Source organism: Lithobates pipiens, unplaced genomic scaffold (genome assembly GCF_037356315.1).
Source record: "Lithobates pipiens isolate NorthernLeopardFrog02 unplaced genomic scaffold, aLitPip1_a1.2 Scaffold_1, whole genome shotgun sequence".
NCBI lineage: Eukaryota > Metazoa > Chordata > Amphibia > Anura > Ranidae > Lithobates > Lithobates pipiens.
This window is the reverse complement of record NW_027507685.1, coordinates 68,924,269-68,947,612: the sequence shown is the minus strand read 5'-3', so window position 1 is coordinate 68,947,612 and position 23,344 is coordinate 68,924,269. Positions and strand designations below refer to the sequence as shown.

Genomic DNA, 23,344 nt, shown 5'->3' with positions numbered 1-23,344 from the left:
CCTAACCCCCCCAATAAAGGTTTAACCCCGTGATCACCCCCCGTCGCCAGTGTCACTAAGGCTGGGTTCACATTGCAGCGGTTTATGAGAACGAATGTGATTCGCACCGCACTGCAGTGCAAATCATATCCGATCTCTGTGTGATTCGAGTTCAGCCATACAGATAGTATGGCTGAATTCGCATCGCACCCGCCGCACCCGCCGCAAATTCGCACGGGACCCTTTTTTTGGCCCGCAGCAGAATCGGATCGCATGGGTGTTCACACCATGCGATCCGAGTTTGCAGATCGCACTGCGATATGCGAACTGATCTGGGGGTGTCATTAACATTTCACTGACACTCCCAGCAGTTCGCATAGGGCAGTGTGAACTGCCGCCGGGAGGCATGCAATGCGGGAACCCGCCGCGGATTCATGGCGTTCCCGCATCGCTCCAGTGTGAACCCAGCCTAATAAGCGATAATTTTTCTGATCGCTGTATTAGTGTCACAGGTGACGCTAGTTAGGCAGGTAGGTATTTAGGTTCGCCGCAGCTTTTTATAGCACCAGGGACCCCCATATACTACCGCATAAAGCCCCCTGATTGCCCCCTAGTTAACCCTTTCACCAGTGATCACCATATAACTGTTACAGGTGACGCTGGTTGGTTAGTTATTTTTTTATAGTTTCAGGGCACCCGCCATTTATTACCTAATAAAGGTTTAACCCCCTGATCACCCGGCGGGTGTCATTTGTGACTGTAATAACTGTTAGGGCAGTTAGGGTTAGCCCCCTTTAGTTCTAAGGTACCCCCCTAACCCCCCCAATAAAGGTTTAACCCCGTGATCACCCCCCGTCGCCAGTGTCACTAAGGCTGGGTTCACATTGCAGCGGTTTATGAGAACGGATGTGATTCGCACCGCACTGCAGTGCAAATCACATCCGATCTCTGTGCGATTCGAGTTCAGCCATACAGATAGTATACAGATAGTATGGCTGAATTCGTGTCGCACCCGCCGCAAACTCGCACGGGACCCTTTTTTTGGTCCGCAGCAGAATCGGATCGCATGGGTGTTCACACCATGTGATCCGAGTTTGCAGATCGCACTGCGATATGCGAACTGATCTGGGGGTGTCATTAACATTTCACTGACACTCCCAGCAGTTCGCATAGGGCAGTGTGAACTGCCGCCGGGAGGCATGTGATGCGGGAACCCGCCGCGGATTCGTGGCGTTCCCGCATCGCTCCAGTGTGAACCCAGCCTAATAAGCGATCGTTTTTCTGATCGCTGTATTAGTGTCACAGGTGACGCTAGTTAGGCAGGTAGGTATTTAGGTTCGCCGCAGCTTTTTATAGCGCCAGGGACCCCCATATACTACCGCATAAAGCCCCCTGATTGCCCCCTAGTTAACCCTTTCACCAGTGATCACCATATAACTGTTACAGGTGACGCTGGTTGGTTAGTTATTTTTTTATAGTTTCAGTGCACCCGCCATTTATTACCTAGTCTCACTAGTGTACCCCTAAATTTAGGGGTGTCTACTTTCCAAAATGGGGTCATTTGGGGGGGGTTTGTGCCATCTTGGCATTTTATGGCCTTCAAAACTGTAACGCCCTTAGAAAGCCTGAAGGCGGTGCTTGGTTTTCGGGGCCCCGTACGCGGCTAGGCTCCCAAAAAGTCCCACATATGTGGTATCCCCGTACTCAGGAGAAGCAGCAGAATTTATTTTGGGGTGTCATTTCACATATGCCCATGGCATGCGTGAGCAATATATCATTTAGTGACAACTTTGTGAAAAAAAAAAAAAAAAGTTTGTAATTTTCCCGCAACTTGTGGCAAAATATAAAATATTCCATGGACTCAACATGCCTCTCAGCAAATAGCTTGGGGTGTCTACTTTCTAAAATGGGGTCATTTGTGGGGGTTTTGTGCCATCTTGGCATTTTATGGCCTTCAAAACTGTAATAGGTAGTGAGGAGTGAAGTCAAATATTTACGCCCTTAGAAAACCTGAAGGCGGTTCTTGGTTTTCGGGGCCCCGTACGCGGCTAGGCTCCCAAAAAATCCCACACATGTGGTATCCCCGTACTCAGGAGAAGCAGCAGAATTTATTTTGGGGTGTCATTTCACATATGCCCATGGCATGCGTGAGCAATATATCATTTAGTGACAACTTTGTGAAAAAAAAAAAAAAAAGTTTGTAATTTTCCTGCAACTTGTGGCAAAATATAAAATATTCCATGGACTCAACATGCCTCTCAGCAAATAGCTTGGGGTGTCTACTTTCTAAAATGGGGTCATTTGTGGGGGTTTTGTGCCATCTTGGCATTTTATGGCCTTCAAAACTGTAATAGGTAGTGAGAAGTGAAATCAAAAATTTACGCCCTTAGAAAGCCTGAAGGCGGTGCTTGGTTTTCGGGGCCCCGTACGTGGCTAGGCTCCCAAAAAGTCCCACATATGTGGTATCCCCGTACTCAGGAGAAGCAGCAGAATTTATTTTGGGGTGTCATTTCACATATGCCCATAGCATGTGTGAGCAATATATCATTTAGTGACAACTTTGTGTAAAAAAAAAAAAATATTTTTTTTTTTTGTCATTATTCAATCGCTTGAGGCAAAAAAATAAAATATTCAATGGGCTCAACATGCCACTTATCAATTTCCTTAGGGGGTCTACTTTCCAAAATGGGGTCATTTGGGGGGGTTTTGTACTGCCCTGCCATTTTAGCACCTCAAGAAATGAGATAGGCAGTCGTAAACTAAAAGCTGCGTAAATTCCAGAAAACGTACCTTAGTTTGTAGATGTGACAACTTTTGCGCAAACCAATAAATATACAATTATTGACTTTTTTTTTACCAAAGACATGTGGCTGAATACATTTTGGCCTAAATGTATGACTAAAATTGAGTTTATTGGATTTTTCTAATAACAAAAAGTAGAAAATATAATTTTTTTTCAAAATTTGCGGTCTTTTTACGTTTATATCGCAAAAAATAAAAATCGCAGAGGCAATCAAATACCATCAAAAGAAAGCTCTATTTGTGGGAAGAAAAGGACGCAAATTTTGTTTGGGTACAACATTGCATGACCGCGCAATTACCAGTTAAAACAGCGCAGTGCCAAATTGTAAAAAGACCTCTGGTCATTTACCAGCAAAATGGTCCGGTCTGAAAGTGGTTAATCTTCTTAAAAAAATGTGAAAAAAAAAATTCTTTTTACCTTGTCAGAAATCCCTGTTGCTAGGCAGTCTTCCTAGTCTGCCTTCTTCCTGCTCCTCAGTGATCTTCGTCTTCTCTCCTCGTTGCGTTGTCTTCTGGGTAATGGGGCACGCTGTGTTTTGGGAACTGTGTGTTCCCTAACACAGCGCGTCCCATTCACAAAGCGCTGAGCGACTCGCGCATGCGCAGTAGGAAACGGGCAGTGAAGCCGCAAGGCTCCACTGCCTGTTTCCCTTAGTGAGGATGGTGACGCTGGGACCCGAGAGCCGACATCGCAGGCGCCCTGGAAAGGTAAGTCTACTTTTTTTTTAGCTGCTGACTTTAAAAAAAAAAAAAATTTCAGCTTAAGGCTAGGTTCACACCGTAGCGATGCGGGAACGTCGCGAATCCGCTGCGTTTTCCCGCATCGCATGCCTCCCGCCGGCAGTTCACACTGCCCTATGCGGACTGCTGGGAGTGTCAATGAAATCTTAATGACACCCCCAGATCCGTCCGCATATCGCAGTGCGATCTGCACACTCGGACAGGAATCGGATCGCATGGTGTGAACACAAATGCGATCCGATTCTGCTGCGGACCAAAAAAAGGGTCCCGTGTGGGTTTGCGGCGGGTGCAATGCGAATTCAGCCATACTATCTGTATGGCTGAATTAGCATCGCTACAGAGATCGGATGTGATTTGCACTGCAGTGCGGTGCGAATCACATCCGGATCTCCCACCCGCAGCAGTGTGAACCCAGCCTAAACACCGCTTTAAAGTCATTGCAAAGGGCAATGGGTGCACCTGGAGGAAAAGAGGTTTAACCACTTGCCGACCAGCTGCCACAGCTTGTTGTAGTTGAATTTTTTGCTTCAAAAAAGGACTGGAAGGCTTCTAAATGCACAAATTATAACTAGCTATTAATAGGTAAAGTGATAACAGTGTAAAATGTTGATCCAGGGAGTAACTGATTTGCTATTAATACTTATAAGAAACAAATGAATATTTATTCAGGGAGTATCCAAACTGCTGGTAGCACTTTTTATTTATAAGAATTAACATGGTTGATCTAGAGAGTATCCGATTCACTTTTGGGAATGGAAGATATTACAGTATATTCCCTGTTAGAGCAAATTAAAAAGGGAGTCCACCTAAAAAAAAAAATTATTAACAGCCAGCAGCTACAAATACTGCAGCTGCTGACTTTTAATAAATGGACACTTACCTGTCCCAGGGTCCAGCGATGTTGGCAGCCCGAAGCAGAGCCATCGCTCGGCTCTCGGCTGCCGTCACCATTCTCATCCCTAGTGCGCATGCGTGAGTTGCGCTGTGCGTCGCAAGTGGTCCCTGCTATCTCCTGGAACCCGTGTTTTTCCCAGGAGACAGCGGGGGGCTGCGGGAAGGGGCATGACTCCCGCTGGAGACTATTCCCAGAAGTAGGTGCAGATACCTGTATTATACAGGTATCTGCACCCCCTCCCCCATGAAAGGTGCCAATTGTGGCACTGGACGGGGAGGAGGAATCAAATGAGTGGAAGTTGCACTTTTCGGTTGAACTCCGGTTTAAACAGTAAGTAAACCATGGTGGGTTTTACTTCCTCTTTATTTCCCTGCAACGATAAAGCATAATGGGCTACTATGCATTGCTTACCTGATACCGAAGCCTGCAATGTCACTGCTGTCCCCACTAGCAGTGAGCGTCCATCTTCACCCCTTTTCCTTCTGGGGCGCGAGGGAGCCACCAGTCACGGCATGCCCCCTATTAGAAATGGCACAATGTGCCCTTTCTAAAGTGCGCATGCGCTGTAGACATCGGCGCATGCACCATAGTCATTGGCACTTGGCTTTTTTGTAAATATCTCCTAAACCATGGAGGTTAAGGAGATATTTCAAGCGCCTACAGATAAGCCTTAATATAGGCTTACCTGTAGGTAAAAGTGGTTGTACAGGGTGAAGTGGAGCCAGCTCAATTTTTCACATATATGAACAGAAATACTCTTAGGCCGGGTTCACACTGCTGCGATGCGGGAACGCCGCGAATCCGCGGCGTTTTCCAGCATCGCATTACTCCCGCCGGCAGTTCACACTGCCCTATGCGGACGGCTGGGAGTGTCAATGATATGTTAATGACACCCCCAGATCCGTCCGCATATCGCAGTGCGATCTGCCGACTCGCACAGGAATCGGATCGCATGGTGTGAACCCCCATGCGATCCGATTCTGTTGCGGACCAAAAAAAGGGTCCCGTGCGAGTTTGCTGCGGGAGCGATGTGAATTCAGCCATACTATCTGTATGGCTGTACTCGCATCGCTACGGAGATCGGATGTGATTTGCGGTGCGAATCACATCCGGATCTCCCCTCGCAGCAGTGTGAACCCAGCCTTAAACACGACTTCCAGTTCATGGAAATAAAATAAAAAAACAGTAGACACATAGAGAGGTTGTTGTCTGATAACCATATGTGCTATTCTGTCTGATAAGAGAACAGATAACAGTAAACATGTTACTACCATATTTTACTACCATATTTTAAAGCCAATTATCAGCAAGCTAGATAGAATTGCTATAAAAATGTTCTGTAATTGTGTGTTTAACCACTTCCCACCCGGCCAATGCATATATACGGCCGGGTGGGAGCCGTCTACTCCTGATAGGACGTTCAGGAACGTCCTTCAGGAGTAGCGGGATCGCGCGCGCGCGCCCGCGCAGCGGCGCGATCCCGATGTGCTCGTGTCACCCGGACACGGCACATCTCAGATCGGCAGGAGGGCTCTGTGATTGGCCCTCCTGATCACATGACGGCCGTGTCCAATCACGGCCGTCATGTGATGTAAACAAACAGCCGGTTGCTAGGCAATCGGCTCTCCTCTCCTCACACGGAAGTCACCGCTGAGGAGAGGAGAGCAGAACGCTGCAGCCGGCTGATGATCAGTGAGTATGGGCTGCTTTTTACAGCTTTTTACTCACTGATCATCAGTGTAGTGTAAACACACAACACACCACACAGTACAAACACAGTCCCCACATATGTCCCCAAAACACACATGTCCCCAAAACACACATGTCCCCAAAACATACATGTCCCCAAATAATAAAAACACATGTCCCTAATAATAAAAACATGTCCCCCACATATGTCCCACTAAAATCACATGTCCCAATGATTATCTGCACACATATGTATGTGATCACCTGCACACATATGTACATGATCATTTGCGTACATATGTCCGTGATCACACAAACCAATTATTATACACTTAACGCATTTTTTTTTACCAAAAACATGTTGCAGAATACATTTTGGCTTAAATTTATGACAAAATGTGATTTTATTGGATTTCTTTTCAAATAGAAAAAATAAAATTTTGTTTTTTTTCCAAATTTCCGCTATTTTTGCGCTTATATCGCAAAAAAAAAAAATACGGAGTCGTGAATAAATAACACCAAAATAAAGCTCTATTTGTGCGAACAAAATGATAACAATTTCATTTGGGTACAGTGTAGCATGACCGCGCAATTGTCACTGAAAGCGCTAGAGCGCTGAAAGCTGAAAATTGGGCTGGGAAGGAAGGGGGTGAAAGTGCCCTGTATTGTAGTGGTTAAAGTAGACATTGTAGTAATCAAGTCTGCGTGAATCAATTCTGACATGTCACAAAAGAAAGCAACAGTGCAATTTTTCAGAAATGGTCCACCTTTTATTAAAAAGCAACTCTTGAGCTGTAATAAAGTGACTTTACCACAGATAAGCTAATATCATAAGTCTGCTGCAGGCAGAAGGGAGCATTTCCCCAGTCTTCTCTCCCCCAGTGATCAGGCTTCACCAGGGCCATCTTTAATGCAGGGCAAAAGGGGCAGCTGCCATGGGCCCAGTCATTGTTGTGGGGCCCAAAGCAGCTGCCCATTGAGCCCACTTTGCCCAATAATAGTTGATAAGTGGATTCGGGAGGGCCCAAGAAATTTTTTGCCCAGGGTTCAATCAATATTAAAGATGGCCCTGGTCTTCACCAATGTACAGTTAACATTCTAGCAAGTTACAAGATGAAAAACTGCAGCAGGGCTGATCTGTGTGATATATGTATTTGTGAACACAGCCAAGAAAGACAGTGGGATTTACTAGATTGTGTCATCTCTGCATCTGCATGCTTGAGTCAGCATCTGGATTGTTTCCCCAGAAAAAGTAGTGCCTATCTTTCTGGAGTGAACACAGATGAAGACATTGTCAGGGGAGTACTGTGATATCTTTGAGAAAGAAGAAATAACTGTTAGGCTTCATGTACACACGGTCGTCATTCACCGCGCTGTGAGAAAACGCAAAACATAAGATTTTTGCTGGGGTTTTGCTGCATTTTATGTTTTCCTGCAGCCAGTGATCAAAACATTCCTATGCTGAATGTGATTCTTCCACGTTCAGGAGAGGGAGGTTGAACCTCACCTAAATGCAGCAGCTCCTAAACTCTGCTAAAAGCCTATGTGTACATTGACACGTAGTAATAAACAATATTAACATCAAAGTACGAAAGCTGCTGGCACATAAGTGCTGGAATAACAACATAAAGACCAATTGTGTAATGTGGGCGCAGCGCTTAAAGTGGTTGCTAAAGTCAATATTAAGTAATCCTGCAACCCGCGGTGTTACAGGGTTATATCATGTGCAGTGTGTCTCTTTGTGTAAAATTATTGCGATGAATACCTTATTTACAGGGCTGCTGGGGGCTCATGTGACCTGCTGGAGCACTCCTTCCCCGCATCGAGCACTGCAGAGGGAGTGACCGAGATCCCCCGCTGACATCAGCTGGGAGGAGAGGAGGAAAGCCATGGGAGGTCACGTGAGTGCCCAGTGGCACTGTAAATAAGGTATTTATCGCAATAATTTTACACAAAGACACACACTGCACATGATATAATCCTGTAACACAGCGGATTACAGGATTTTTTTAAAGTGGTTGTAAAGGCAGAAGGTTTTTTATCTTAATGCATTAAGATAAAAAACCTTCTGTGTGTATGAGCCCCCCTCACACTTACCTGAACCCATCTCTATGAGCTGACAGGCAGGGAGGGAGGGGGGAAGAGAGGAGAGTAGCAGATGACGGAGGCACGTAAACTGTTTACAGTAATCAGGGCTCCGCAGCCATGATTATCATGGTCATCACAGACAGGGGGACGCAGGAACTGTAAATTAACACTTGTTTGGGGTAACAAATTGTGAAATGGAATCTTTAGGCACTAAATATTATTTAGGTAAATAATGGATTCCAACAAAAGAAACATGACATCATTGATCTGTTGAGGAGGGTGCACCCTGACATACACACAAGGCTACAGAATGATTACAGAGATGACACCACTGACAACAAAGTTTTGTCATTGGGGACTCTTGGCAAGGGTGTCATCTCTGTAAACATTCTGAAGCCTTCTGTGGAAGTGGCACAGCTTGCACCTCTCCTTTGTGAGGAACTCAATGACAGTGTGTTGCTTCTGCTTGGAATCCATTATTTACCTGCAACCAAAGGTTAAACGAAAAAAGAAAACAGATTCCACAATCCACACACAATCAGCTAGCCCATACATGGATCAAAATTTGGATTAAACCTGCTGAACTGGCTGAAGTTCAATCCATGTATGGTCAGCTTAACATTCTTCCATAATGGAAGTCAAATCCAGACTCCGTAGGACATTCTTTAAAGAAAATCTAATAGTTAAACGGTCAGACACCATACCCAAGTTCACAAGAATTTGAAAGCCTTGGGTCAATTGTTATTTATCATGAGATTTTGAGTGACAATTGCTAGTCTTTTAGGACCATAAGCTACATTTATGCTGCTGATTGGTTGAACAAGCCAGCGTCCCTGGAGTGCCCAACCCCCCCTCTCCCCCTCCCTGTTCTATTTCCTTATTCCTCTTTCGTAGAATTACCAATCATTTGAGCTAACAAATTGTGAAATTTAATCTTTAGGCAATTGCTACACACTAATGTGTAGCTATGCACAGGGGCGGACTGACAACTCATGGGGCCCCGGGCAATAGGAGATTATGGGGTCCCCAGGCAATCAGAGATTATGGGGCCACACAGTATACACAAACACACACATACAGTATACAATCACACAGTATATACACAAACATGTTTCTATTGGCTGAGAAGGTACTGGAGAGGTGGGGCAGCTATAATCTCTGGATTTTTAGACCAAAAGGATGTCGGTAAGGGACATTTCAAAGAGATGTAAAAAAAACACAAATTTTTACATACTGTCTACTGAGGCTGCCAACCCTGATGGGGCCCCCTAGTGTAATGGGGCCCTCAGGCAGTGCCCGAGTGGCCCAATGGTCAGTCCGCCCCGGCTATGCACTCCTACCTCAATTGCTAACAATAATGTGCTACCATCCGTTGTCACAAAGGGGATTGGGAGCCAAAAAAAAAGCCTACCATAGAAAGCAGTTTTAAATGAGGACAAGTGCAATATTACCCAATGAGATCACTGTATTAGAAAATATGGAATAAATCAATGAACAAAACAAAATAACCTCCACCTCTTATCATTAAAATAAATGACAATGTTGTCACGTAAACAAATAAATCACAGGCTCACAATGATGCAAACACTCACACGACATTATATATTATAATAAATCCCACAGTGGGATGAGGCAATGGCTGAGAATAATTGGTCTCGCAGGAGTAACCACCATAAATTACTGAGTATAGAAGAGCTCATCTCTAATAAGAAAATACTAGACTATCACTCCTGGCATTCACCAGCCAGTCTGCTACTAGAGAGCTCAAACCCAAGCCTACATACATGTTTGTATATGCATCATAGTTGCCAGCCAAGCAGTGAACTGGTTGGTGAACACCAGGAGTGATAGAGTCTATTATTTTCTCATTAAGGATGAGCTCTAGTAATTTATGGTGGTTTCTCAAGTGAGACCAACTATTATCAGCCATTGTCTTGGGATTTATAGTTACTATGCTGTTAGTTACTGCTGTGTGAGTGTTTGCATCATTGTCAGCCCAAGATTTGTTTACATGACAAATTTGTTGTAATTTATTTTAACAAAAAACTCTTGTAGTGTCTTTATTCACTTTTTACACTTTTTTTTAGGTTAATGAGTGGGGGGCTTCCAGATTCTGAATAATCCCCCCAAACACAGACCCCCACAACCACCGTCCAGGGTTGTGGGGAGGAGGCCCTAATGCCCAGCAACATGGGGACAAGTTGCTTTGGGGGGGAGGGCATGTGGTCTGGTATGGTTGGGGGGCACTTGCTCATCCCCTCTGTTTTCTGACCTGCTGGGCTGCATGGGGGGTTGATGTTTTTTTTAAACTTTGGCGTGGAGTTCCCCTCAAAATAAGATCCAAGACCCAAAGGGCTTGATATGGATTAGGGAGGATCCCACGCCATTTCTTTGCCAATATTTTTATTGCCGCCAATGCTTGTTTTTACATTCAGCTGTCAATGGGGAAGCCTGCTAACAGCTGATGACTCATTGGTTGTTAGGGATGTGGCAGCCAGCTTCCTGGCTCTCTCCTTGACAACAAGCTATACACAGTTTGTTAAAGAGAAAAAAAAAAAAAGCAAAATGTATCAAAAACGTATGTTAAAAAAAGCACTGCAAAACACTCTTAAGAACTTCAACTGCAACCGTATACATGTGAACCTAGGGTAAACACCCTTTTTGAGATAATACACTAATAATATTTTTATATTGTTTTCTCTGATTTTTAATGAATTTGGTAGTTACCATCCATTGTACTTCTTTACAATTGTAATTCATAAAAACCTTCCTACTTTCCAATACAAATATTGAATGATATAAGTAGTCCCTCCTTATTAAAGCGGAGTTCCAACCACAAAAAAGTTTTTTTTCAAAAGTCAGCAGCTGCAAGTACTGTAGCTGCTGACTTTTAATAAGGAAACTTACCTGTCCAGGAAGCCCGTGATTTTGGCCCCCTGAGGCCGATTCGTCCACCGACTCGGGTGTAGGCGCCGCCATTCCAACTAAGGGAAACCGGCAGTCTTCTCTGCCGTTTTCCTACTGTGCATGGGCAAGACTGTGAATGGCCAGCTCGTCATCTGGGGCGCACACAGGTCCCAGAAGGCAATGGGGGTGAAGGAGTAGGGCTCACCACAGAAGAGGACATGACGTCCTGCGCCGCGGCCAAGCTAGGACGGATGTACACTTAGTACTTCAAAAAAGGTATGAAAGGAAAAAATAAATATATATAGATATCCAAAAACGAGTGGTGGTCTTTAGTTTAGGACCACCTTGTAAAAGTGGGGTGGGTGGAACTCTGCTTTTGGCTCATTCTCTTTGTTGCCAATATTTTTTTCTTCCTGTTATATGTACTTTCTTTGCTTTTGTAAGTTTTATTTGTTCTTTTTTGTAGTACAACATACAAAAAAAAATTACACAAAGAAACACATTTTTTAAGCAGTGAGTATGACGTCCACTGCAGGGAATCAATCCTTTTAATCTAAAACACATGTATTAGGAAGATACACCACCAATGAATGTTTGGTGAAATCACATTTAAAAGGAGTAGATTTACTAAAACTGGTGCAGCTGTGCATGGTAGCCAATCATCTTCTATCTTTAGCTTGTTCAGTTAAGCTTTGATGATAAAACCTAGAAGCTGATTGGTTACTATGCACAGTTGCACCACATTCTGTGTGTACCAGTTTTAGTAAATCTCCCCCTTACCCTACTCGCGCATGACAGCCCATTATTTTGAATAGGCTACTGTGCCATGTGAAACACACAATAAAGGTGCATGCGCCTTTTTAAAAACGCAGGGAAACGTCATGGTCTTTTTGATCATGCAGTCTCCCTGCCGTTCCCGCAACTGGAACGCACAGTGGGGGCTAGCATGAATGTAGTAAGCAATCCACATTGTAAACAGACAGCAGTTCAGCAGTTCTTTCCCCACTACATAGACCCCAAAAAGGTTAATGTGATACTTTTAAATCTTACTCCTCTGTTTTATTTACAGTACAGTAAAACCATGGATTGCAAGCATAATTCATTCCAGAAACATGTTTGTAATCCAAAGCACTTGTAAGTCAAGGCAAGTTTCCCCACAAGAAATAATGGAAACTCTGACGATTCGTTCCACAACCATTTATTCACAAGTCCTTCAGTTTATAGTCCATAAAAAAGATTATAGCAATGTGATAGGTTGTGTAACCATAAAATGTCCATCCACAAATGGAAGCCTCCACAAGGGGATTAGAAGCAAAATCCAGCAGGAGCTACAGTGTATAAAAGAGAAGAGAGGCGCCTCTAAGTGTAGCAATATGGTTACATTTAACCTTCCTAGCGGTAATCCCGAGTCTGGCTCGGGTTGGGATTTTCATTACAGGAGCGGTAACCCCGAGCCAGACTCGGGATAGCATCACTGGATGCAGGGGAGGACACAGGGAGAGTTACTCACCTTGTCCCCTGGATCCAGCGATGTCCGCCGCGCTGTGTGATCGAGCCGTCCTGTGCTCGATTCACAGTGCCGAATGCCGCCGAGCTCCGTTCCCTGCGACGTTACGGTGCACGGGAGCGGAGAACGGCGGCAAATTCAAAAAAGTAAAAACACAGAAAACACACACAGCACTGTAATCTTACAGATTACAGTGCTGTATTAAAAATTACACACCCCCTTTGTCCCTAGTGGTCTGTGCAATGCCCTGCATGCACTTTTATATTATAAATACTGTTTTTTCTGCCTGGAATTTGGAGATTGTCCATAGCAACCAAAACATGTCCCTTTTTCAGTTTTTTTTGGATTTGATTACATTATTGAATAATTTGTATTATTCTTTATTATATTATAAACTTTATCATACCCGGGATGTCCGCTAGACTCTGGTTTGAAGAGATTTCAGAGCGTTATTCCTAAGAATTACAGGACTACAAAATAAAAGCCAAATTTCCATGCAAAATAATTGTACCGCTTTCAGCACCTAATTCCAGACTGAATCATACCGCCAGGGAGGTTAATGAAGGTACAACATTTAGAAACTCACAGGGTTGATGTAAGTATGCAGGCATCGGGGGTAAGGGCTCTTTCACACGGGACGGATCAGTGATGTTCCCCCGTGAACGTCCGCTTGCTCAGCGGGGATCGCTCCCCGCTGAGCAGGAAGATGACAGGTCCGTCTCTGCACACTGTGCAGGGACGAACCTGTCAGAGCGCCGCTCTCCCCTATGGGAGATCGGATGACGACGGACCGCAGAGTCCGTCGTCTTTAAAGTGGAACTTAACCGCTTGCCAACCAGCCACCGTCATTATACGGCGGCAGGTCGGCTCTCCTGTGCAAGTTGCTGTAGCTGTATGGCAGCTCGCAGGCGGATCGTGCCCGTGGGTCAGGCAGACTCATTGTCCGCCGGCGGCCTACGATCGCCTATTACAGAGGTAAAACAGGGAACTGCCTTTGTAAACAAGGCAATTCCCCGTTCTGACAGGGGACATGTCAGAAATCTACTGTTCCCGGTGATCGGGAACAGTGATCTCTGTCATGTCCTTGCCATCCCATCCCCCCTACACTTAGAGCACACCTAGGGAACACAGTTAACCCCTTGATTGCCCCCTAATGCTAACCCCTTCCCTGCCAGTGACATTTACACAGTAATCAGTGGCTATTTATAGCACTGATCGCTGTATAAGTATCAATGGGCCCAAAAAAGCCATTACTAGTAAAATAAAAAATAAAAATAAAAATGCCATAAATCTATCCCCTATTTTGTGAATGCAAACCAATCAATATATGCCTATTGTGATCTTTTTTTTACCAAAAATATGTAGAAGAATATATATCGGCCTAAGCTGATGAATACATTTGTTTTTTTTGTTTTTATATATTTTTGGGGGATATGTATTATAACAAAAAGTAAAATAAAAAAATTTTTTTCTCAAAATTGTCTCTCTTCGTTTGTTTATAGCGCAAAAAATAAAAAACAGCAGAGGTGATCAAATACCACCAAAAGAAAGGTCTATTTGTGGGGGAAAAAAAAGGACGTAAATTTTGTTTGGGTACAGCATCGGATGACTGCGCAATTGTCAGTTAAATCGACGAAGCGCCGTATCGCAAAAAAGGCCTGGTCATTAAAGGGACAAATCTTTCCGGGGCTGAAGTGGTTAAAGAGAGGAGCTCCAGTCTCTCCCCCCCAAATTTTTTTTAAGTCAGCAGCTACAAATACTGTAGCTGCTGACTTTTAATATAAGGACACTTACCTGACCAGAGATCCAGAGCGGTCCTCACCTGAGCCAATTCTTCAGTCTTCAAAATCAGGTACCCCCCCCCTAAAAAAAAGTGCCAATTGTTAAGGGGGGGGGGGGTGCAAACAAGCAGAACTGCTTTTGGGTGAAGTTTTGCATATAAAACATTTTCTTTTAGTTATGGATAAGGTGGAGGAGATGCTGGCCATACACAAATGTATTTCTGAACAAATGTGTCCATACAAATATTCTTGGTATAGTTGAGACCTGGCTGCTTCAGAATCTGTTCTAGTTGAGGAAGTTTGTATTCATTGTTCCCTTTTTGCTATTTTCACTTTCTAATCAGTTGTACCCTGTACATGACCTCTGTTTTCCGACAGTTGGGGGGTGTATGTCAAGTTTATCTTTCCTGACGCACCTTTTTCCATTTCTCTTCTCAATGTTTTTTATTATCTCGTGCTGTGTGTTTGTAGTCTAAATTTTACTTTTATTTTTCTTTTATCTTAGATTTTCTTTTGCATATCCTCCTTGGTCCATTTTTGTGTAGTTTTGCTTTTGGTGACCAAACTGACTACTTGACAGTTAGACCCCTATCACACCGAGGGCGTTTTGCAGGCGCTATAGCGTAAGAAATAGCGCAAACAATCCGCCCTCAAACTGCTGCACCATTGTCTCCAGTGCAAAAGCCCGAGGGCTTTCACACCAGAGCGGTGCGCTGGCAGGGCGTCAGGAAAAGTCCTTCTTTGGAGTGGTGAAGGAGCGGTGTGTTTCCACTGCTGCTCCCCATTGAAATCAATGGGGCAGCACTGCAATACCACTGGCAAAACACCGCTATTGCGTCGTATTGCGGGTGGTTTAATCCTTTCTTGGCCACTAGCGGGGGGTAAAAACACCCTGCTAATGGCCGAAATGTGCCGCAAATCTGACGGTAAAACGGTGCAGTGTGAAAGCCCTCTTAATTGTGAAAAAGCAGCAGAAGCCCTAGCTGGACTGCCCAGTGCTCAGCAACCCAACCCCCTCTTCTACCTTCCTTTTTTTTCTTACTGACTGACATTTAAAGCAATACTAAACCCAAAGCAAACATTTAATATTTAGCAGCTTACCAATTCTGACATATAATGTTTGCATTCGTTTTTGCTTTCAGGCTTTGTTTCTTTTAATCTGGTGATCTTGCCAGTAAGTCTGTTTTTCAACAGAACAAAATGTCCTGCAACTGTAGCAGCAAAAGGGTTGGATAAACCGCTTACAACTGACGGGTTGCTTACAATGATCAGCTTTTATTTATTCATGTAAAAACTTTATGCCCCCAAAAAAATATATGCCTATTACGATTTTTGTTTTACCAAAAACATGTAGTAGCATATAAATCGGCCTAAACTGATGAATAAATTAGTTTTTTTATATATGTTTTTGGGATATGTATTATAGCGAAAAGTAAAAACAAAAAAGTATTTTTTTTGGCAAATTGTTGCTGTTTGTTTATAGCGCAAAAAATAAAAACAGCAGAGGTAATCTGGTGATCTTGCCAGTAAGTCTGTTGTTTTTCAACAGAACAGAAAGTCCTGCAACTGTAGCAGCAAGAGGATTGGACAAACCACTTAAAACGGATGGGTTGCTTACAATGATCAGCTTTTCTTTATTCATGTAAAAACTTTACCCCTCCCCCCCAAAAAAAACAAAAAACTAAAATAACATTTTAACTGTAGTTTGGCTTCAATTTATTAGTGTGTTTAAATCTGCTTGTACATCTAACACTCCTCTTCCCCCCCTTACTGACAATGCTGCTGTCCAAGGGTGCCCCCTGTGCTCCTTCATCAAGAGTGGGGGCATTCTAATGTAGGCGGATTGTTACTGGCCATATAACCAGTGAAAACAGAAGGAAAAGGCCTAAAAAAGAACACTAATGCAAACACCACATCTAATGGTTAAAAGACTGTAATATACACTGAGCAAAATTATAAACAAAACACTTTTGTGTTTGCCCCTATTCATCATAAGCTGAACTCAAAGATCTACGACTTTTTCTATGTACACAAAAGACCTGTTTCTCTCAAATATTGTTCACAAATCTGTCTAAATCTGTGTTAGCCCACGTACACACGGTCGGAGATTTTGCCAACCAAATCCGTCGGATTTTGCCCGTCGGATTTTGTCCGACGGATTGTGTCCGAAACTGTTGCATACACACGGTCGGGCCAAGCTGGCGAAAAATCCGATCTTTCAGAACGTGATGACGTCATTTCATTACGATGGGACTACATTCAGGCTAGTAGCCAATAGCTTTGATGTAGGAATTTGATCTGAGCATGCGTGGCACTTGGTCCGATGAAAATGCTCTACACATGATCGGATTAGGTCCGTCCGGCCCAGTTGGTCGGGAAATCTTTCCAACATGTTGGAAATTTGGATCGGACGGAGATTCGTACAGAATCAGTCCGATGCATACCACACACAGTCGGATTATCTGACGACACGGTCCGATAAGACTCATTCCGACAGATTCTCCGACCGTGTGTACAAGGGCTTAGGCTGGCAATACATTATATAATTTTCTTCTATAGATTTCCTTTAGATTTACCAAAACCATATAATATGAGGTCAAATCTTACTATCACTACTTTCAGTTTGTGTGCAATCAGGCAGGCCCTTGTACTACACAGTTGAAGGTAAATCTAAAGGAAATTGAATGAGAAAATTGTATGGTGTATGGCCAGCTTTAGTGAGCACTTCTACTTGGCTGAGATAACCCATCCACCTCACAGGTGTGGCATATCCAGATACTGATTAGACAGCATGATTATTGCACAGGTGTGCCTTAGGCCCTTTTCACACTGAGGCGTTTTTCAGGTGCTACAGCGCTAAAAATAGCACTGTGTAGCGCCTGAAAAAAATCAGCTCCTTTCATTCCAATGTGAAAAGCCCTCCGGTGCGCTACCAGCACAGTAAAAAAAGTCCTGCTAGCAGCATCTTTGGAGCAGTGAAGGAGCGGTGTATTCATTCCGGATGACGTCTGATGACAAAACGCGTAGGGCATGGCCATATGACACACACACTCTCTCTCCTAAGGCTGTAGCGATCGGTGGCATGTTTTTGCGATTTATAAAGACTAAAGATTGTGAGTCGTTTTTTAATTTAATAAACTTGATGTTTTAAACATATTACACTATGGATATCCTTCTCTCTCATTAAACATCTGAATGATTCACTTATGCTGAGAAAAACGAGGTACCCAGAAAGACACCACAAAGCGACACATGGACTTACACCGTGAAGGCGTTTTTACCACTGCAGGGGCAGGGTATCTGGTGAGTGCAAAACCATCACCTGCACGAAAAAACGCACTGGGTATTTCTCTCCAGACACTAAGAAGCAGCCAACTGTGCACAAGTCACTTTCATCACGCTTTTGGACTATCAATTTTTAAATAATTTCAAATATTTATTGCTGTGCACCAGTCACTTTCATCACATTTTTGGACTATTAATTTGAAATAATTTTTTATATCTTTATTGCTGTAATATTGGTTTTAATTTTATATATATATATATATATATATATATATATTTTTTTTTTTATCATAGTTGGGTAACATATATACGGATATATATTTTTTTCGGATAAACACTGAATTTTTCTGAAATTTCCAACACTGGAGAGGGTCCAACACTAGACAGAGGGTCTAACACTTAATTGTGTTTTTTAATTAATTTAATTCACTTCATTTTATATATTTATTGATCTATCTACTCAATCATTTAACACTGTATTTATTTACTAATTCATTCGATTCACTTTATTTTACTTCACCTTTTTGCACCTTTTTACATTTTGAACTATCACTCAATAAGTACACACCATATTTTTACTATTATATATTTTTACTATTATGTATTTTTTCCTTTTGGTAATAACTCTCTAAGGCACTGCACAGATTTTAACACAGTTGGCCTTTAGATTACCATCTAAGATGTTTTTTTGGATCAACCCCCAAATAAAACACAAAAAATGGCCTGGTCATGAAGGGGGTAAATCTTCCGGAGGTCAAGTGGTTAAAGGAGTGGGACCAACTACAACCCAAGCCTACTCTGCTATTGGTCAAGGTGCACATAATACACAGAGTGCATAGGTCAGGATTGCAGAACACACAGAGCATGTAATGGCTTTCCCTGTCTGGCTTTTGAATTCTAAAGGCCCGTACACACGATCAGACTTTTTGACAACAAACATGCAAATTAGCTGTTTTAAGGCAACATCCGGCCGTGTGTACGCTCCATCGGACAAACTTTTTCAGTTTTCATCAGACTTTTGTTGGCTGTGCGAACGGACAAACTTTCCGGCAACAAAAGTCCGATGGAGCAAAGCCTGATTGTGTGTACAGAAAACCATAGGACTTTTGTACAAAGTACAAACACCCATGCTCAGAACCAATGCAATAGATCAGACAACAATACAGAAGTTGACCAAAGGTGGCGGTAAAGAGCAGAATAACCACGTGATTTGGTGAAAGTTGGCTGAAAAAGTCCTGCAGTGTGTATGCAATACAAGTTCACAGCCGACGCCCTTTGTACAAAAATCCACAGGAAAGTTTGTAAAAAGTTTGATCGTGTATATGAGGCTTAAGGTTAGGAAAGTCCATTTGGCACCTGTGTAGTGCAATGATTCGCTACACCACTGGGTGGCTGTGGACAATCCCAGGGATGCTTGTTATTTGGCAACAGACCTGTCAAAACGGGGACTGTCCCCGGAAAACAGGGAGGAATGTTAATCATAACCTGCATAAAACTGTCCACTACATGAGAGGCATCCACCAAGTAAATATTCAAGCACAGCAATACAAGTTATCTTTACTACAGCCTATGATTGGACAGTAAATGAGCAGAAACAGAAAAATTGGGTCACCTTTCTGCCCACCATGATGTCACCTCCTGTCAGCATGCTCCTTTTGTATGCCTGATTGGCTTCTAGTGCTGCCGCTCTCTCTCCTAGCACAAATTCTCTCCCCTCTACCATATTATGTTTTCCAGCACAAACCCACCAAAATCATTTTTCCTTTTAGGTTTTCTTTTAAGTTCAATACAAGCAGATATATCTAGGCAAACGTAAGGAGAGGCTCTCCTAGGTTTTGCATTTTCTTTTTTCCTGTATTAATTGAGGTATAGTGCCACGCCTATCCACACTTTTTCTCATTATTCACTGCTCCTACCCGTTGAAATCAGTAGGGCAGCGTGGCTATACCGCCAGCAAAGCACCGCTGCAGCGGTGGTTTTAACCCTTTTTCGGCTGCTAGTGGGGGTTAAAACCGCTGAAAACCATTGAATACCGCCGCTAAAATTACGGTAAAGCGGTGCTAAAAATAGCGCAGCTTTACCGCCAATGCCCACACCGCCCCAGTGCAAAAGGGGCCTTAGTCTGGCCACAGTAAAAGGTCACTCTAAAATGTGCCGTTTTACTGTATTGGGGGGGGGGGGGGGTCAGGGGGGTCCAAAAACCAGTCAGTATCTGGTGTGACCACCATTTGACACACATCTCCTTCACATAGAGTTTGTCAGGTTGTTGATTGTGGCCTGTGGAATGTTGGTCCATTCTTCTTCAGTGGCTGTGCGAAGTTGCAGGATATTGGCAAGAACTGGAACACGCTGTCGTATACGCCGATCCAGAGCATCCCAAACCAGCTCAATGGGTGACATGTCCGATGAGTATGCTGACCATGCAAGAACTGGGATGTTTTCAGCTTCCAGGAATTGTTTACAGATCCTTGCAACATGGGGCCGTGCATTATCATTCTGCAATATGAGGTGATGGTCGTGGATGAATGGCACAATAACGGACCTCAGGATCTCGTCACAGTATCTCTGTGCATTCAAAATGCCATCAATAAAATTCACCTGTGTTCATTGTGCATAGAATACGCCTGCCCAAACCATAACCCCACCGCCACCATGGGCTACTCGATCCACAGTGTTGACTTCAACAAACCGCTCACCCACACAACGCCATACACACTGTCTGCCATCTGCCCTGTACAGTGAAAACCGGGGGTTCATCCGTGAAGAGAACACCTTTACAAAGTGCCAGACGCCATTGAATGTGAGCATTTGCCCACACAATTCGGTTATGGCGACGAACTGCAGTCAGGTTGAGACCCCGATGAGGATGACGAGCATGCAGATGAGCTTCCCTGAGACGGTTTCTGACAGTTTGTGCAGAAATTCTTTGCTTATGCAAACCGATTGTTGCAGCAGCTGTCTGGGTGGCTGGTCTCAGACAATCTTGGAGGTGAAGATTCTGGATGTGGAGGTCCTGGGTTGGTTTGTTTTCACGTGGTCTGCGGTTGTGAGGCCGGTTGGATATACTGCCAAATTCTCTGAAACGCCTTTGGAGACGGTTTATGGTAGAGAAATGAACATTCAATTCAAAGGGAACAGCTCTGGTGGACATTCCTGCAGTCAGCATGGCGACTACATGCACCCTCAAAACTTGTGACATCTGTGGTATTGTGCTGTTTGATAAAACTGCACATTTTAGAGTAGCCTTTTATTGTGGCCAGCCTAATGGCGGACTTTCTACCGAACGGACTTGGCCACACACGGACACACAAAAAGTCAGGCGTTTGCTAGCGCGATGACTTACAGCGCGTACGACGGGACTAGAAAAAGGAAGTTCAATAGCCAGTAGCCAAACGCTTCCTTTTTCGTACTTGCTTCTGAGCATGCGTCATTCTTAGTCCGCCGTACTAGCATACTGACGAATGTATTGTCCGCTGAAACCCAAGTCCGACGGGAAGATTGGAGTACAAAAATACTTTCTTAGTCTGCTGGACTTCACGCTGGAAAAGTCCGCTGAAGCCCACACACGAATTGTCCGCTGAAATGCGTTTCGGCGGACTAAGTACGCCGGACAATCTGATCGTGTGTACGCGGCATTAGGCACACCTGTGCAATAATCATGCTGTCTAATCAGCATCTTGATATGCCGCAGTGTATTACACTTTTGGTTTAATACGTATTGTGTTACAGGAACAATGCTCAGAAAAACTGCCATTATTAGGCCTACCTGCAGTGCCTTATCTGCAATAAAATAGCCTGAAAACCTGTGTATTACATATGTGTTTGGGTTTAAAGGGATGAGGTTTGACAATCCTACTCTCAACACAAATCCTCTCAAATCACCACTCCTAGCACACCACCCCAAATTCCCATCCTAGAAAAATTCTTATCCCCTGCCACCCCAAATCCCCCCTCCCAATACAAATCCCCTAGCCCCAAACTCCTTGTGGTGCCCCCAGTGATACCACAGTGCCCAGGGCAGTCGTCCCCCTTGCCCACCCCTTGTTGCAGCCCTGTATCTGTAAACATATTTTATTTTAAATTTTGTAAATTGAATTGATTGTTTTGACACCTCTCTTCCTTTTTTGCAGGTTGTTCCCTTCCAGAGTGCCATACTTGGGGGGATCTCAGATGGAAAGAGAGTGACTCTCCAAGGACAAGTCCACAGTCATGCCAAGAGGTATGTTACTGAGCAAAAGCAGAATTATTATTAAAGTAAACTGAGGGAACATATAGGTTGCCACTGCTGACATCTTCTAAAAAAATTCTTAGTTCCTGGTTTTCAAGTTGATCTAGTAGTGGCTTATATGCTTTATTTTGTCACAGAGCCAAAGCCAAATGTGGATCTAACGAATCCCGGGAACGTGGGGTCATTTTTTTATTAATTTATTTTTTAATCAAAATGGTTTTATTTGTTGATGTAGCAAATAATTATACATACATATATCAAATATTGACAAGACTAAAAAACAATTACAATCTGTCAGAGATACAGTATACAGAACTTCAAATATGAGCACGTAGGTTACAATTCACCTAGGGTAGGGATAACTGTTAGATCAAACTTTTAGCACTTAGTTGGACATCCGTTGAATCATTATAAAACACTTTTCTTTCTTTTTGCTATCGAATTTAGATAGACCAAGTATCTAATATACGGTAACAGAACTAAAACGCGTAACTGTTTTCTCTTTCCTTCTCCTTCCGCCCTACCTCTCAATTTAATAACATTATTTTAGAGAACCATAACCTATCCATTACCAGCTTGCCCGGGGAGGCAAGATTAGGATCATCTAGCCATGGCGGCCAGATAAACTAAAATTTTGACATGGCATTCCTATGGTGATAAGCCAGTTGTTCCTTAATAAGGAGTGAGTTTACATACTCTATCCATTGTTTCCCTGTAGGTACAGTGGGTGCCATCCAGTGTCTAGCTATAAGCTTTCTTGCTAGGTACAGTAGTCTAGTAATCATAATATATATTCCTTTCTGGTACATTTCCTCATCAATAGCTCCTGATAGGCCTACTAGAGGGGTGGAGGGCACCGGTACCTGGGCTAAACTCTGTATGATCTCAGCCCAATACCGGTTGAGTTTTGGACATCTCTATAGCATGTGAATGAAATCTCCTTGTTGTGTTTTACATTTTGGACATAGGGGGAGTCCCTCAGGCCACATGCATGCAGCTTCTCAGGCGTTCAATAGGTTCTGTGCAGGATAAATAGCTGCGACAACCTATGGGAGGCTGAGTTGGAAACCAAAGGGACCGATTCCAATGCCATATCCCACTGGTCACCATCAATCTCTATGATGTCATTCATCCATTTAGTTCTACATTTCAAAGTGACATAACTATAGCATAGAATGACAGCTATAAAGAGTTTGATAAGGCTGCACACCCTGAAACAAATCTTGCAAAAAACACATCGAGGTTTCCCCATGGGGTTTTTTTTAGCAGCAAAAGTAAGTCAAAGTCAAAAAGAGAAATATTTCATAAAAATAGATTTTATTGACAAAAAACATTGGACATGGGTTACACAATACAAAAGTTTAAAGCATGAGCTACAGTTTACATAATACAAGACAACTTGGATTGGATAGCGGATTGAACAGTAAATGGTATCATAAAAA

At 43.4% G+C, this 23,344-nt stretch overlaps 1 protein-coding gene across 8 annotated transcripts in view; it reads left to right on the top strand.

Moving 5' to 3' along the window:
- The window catches only part of LOC143930166 (galectin-4-like), a 101,305-nt gene that overhangs the window by 25,818 nt on the left and 52,143 nt on the right, over nt 1-23,344 (top strand). For all 8 annotated transcript variants that reach the window (XM_077454504.1, XM_077454327.1, XM_077454412.1 and 5 more), the window contains exon 3: nt 21,805-21,893. In XM_077454504.1, the coding sequence (XP_077310630.1) occupies nt 21,805-21,893 (89 nt within the window). The remainder of the gene's footprint in view (nt 1-21,804; nt 21,894-23,344) is intronic.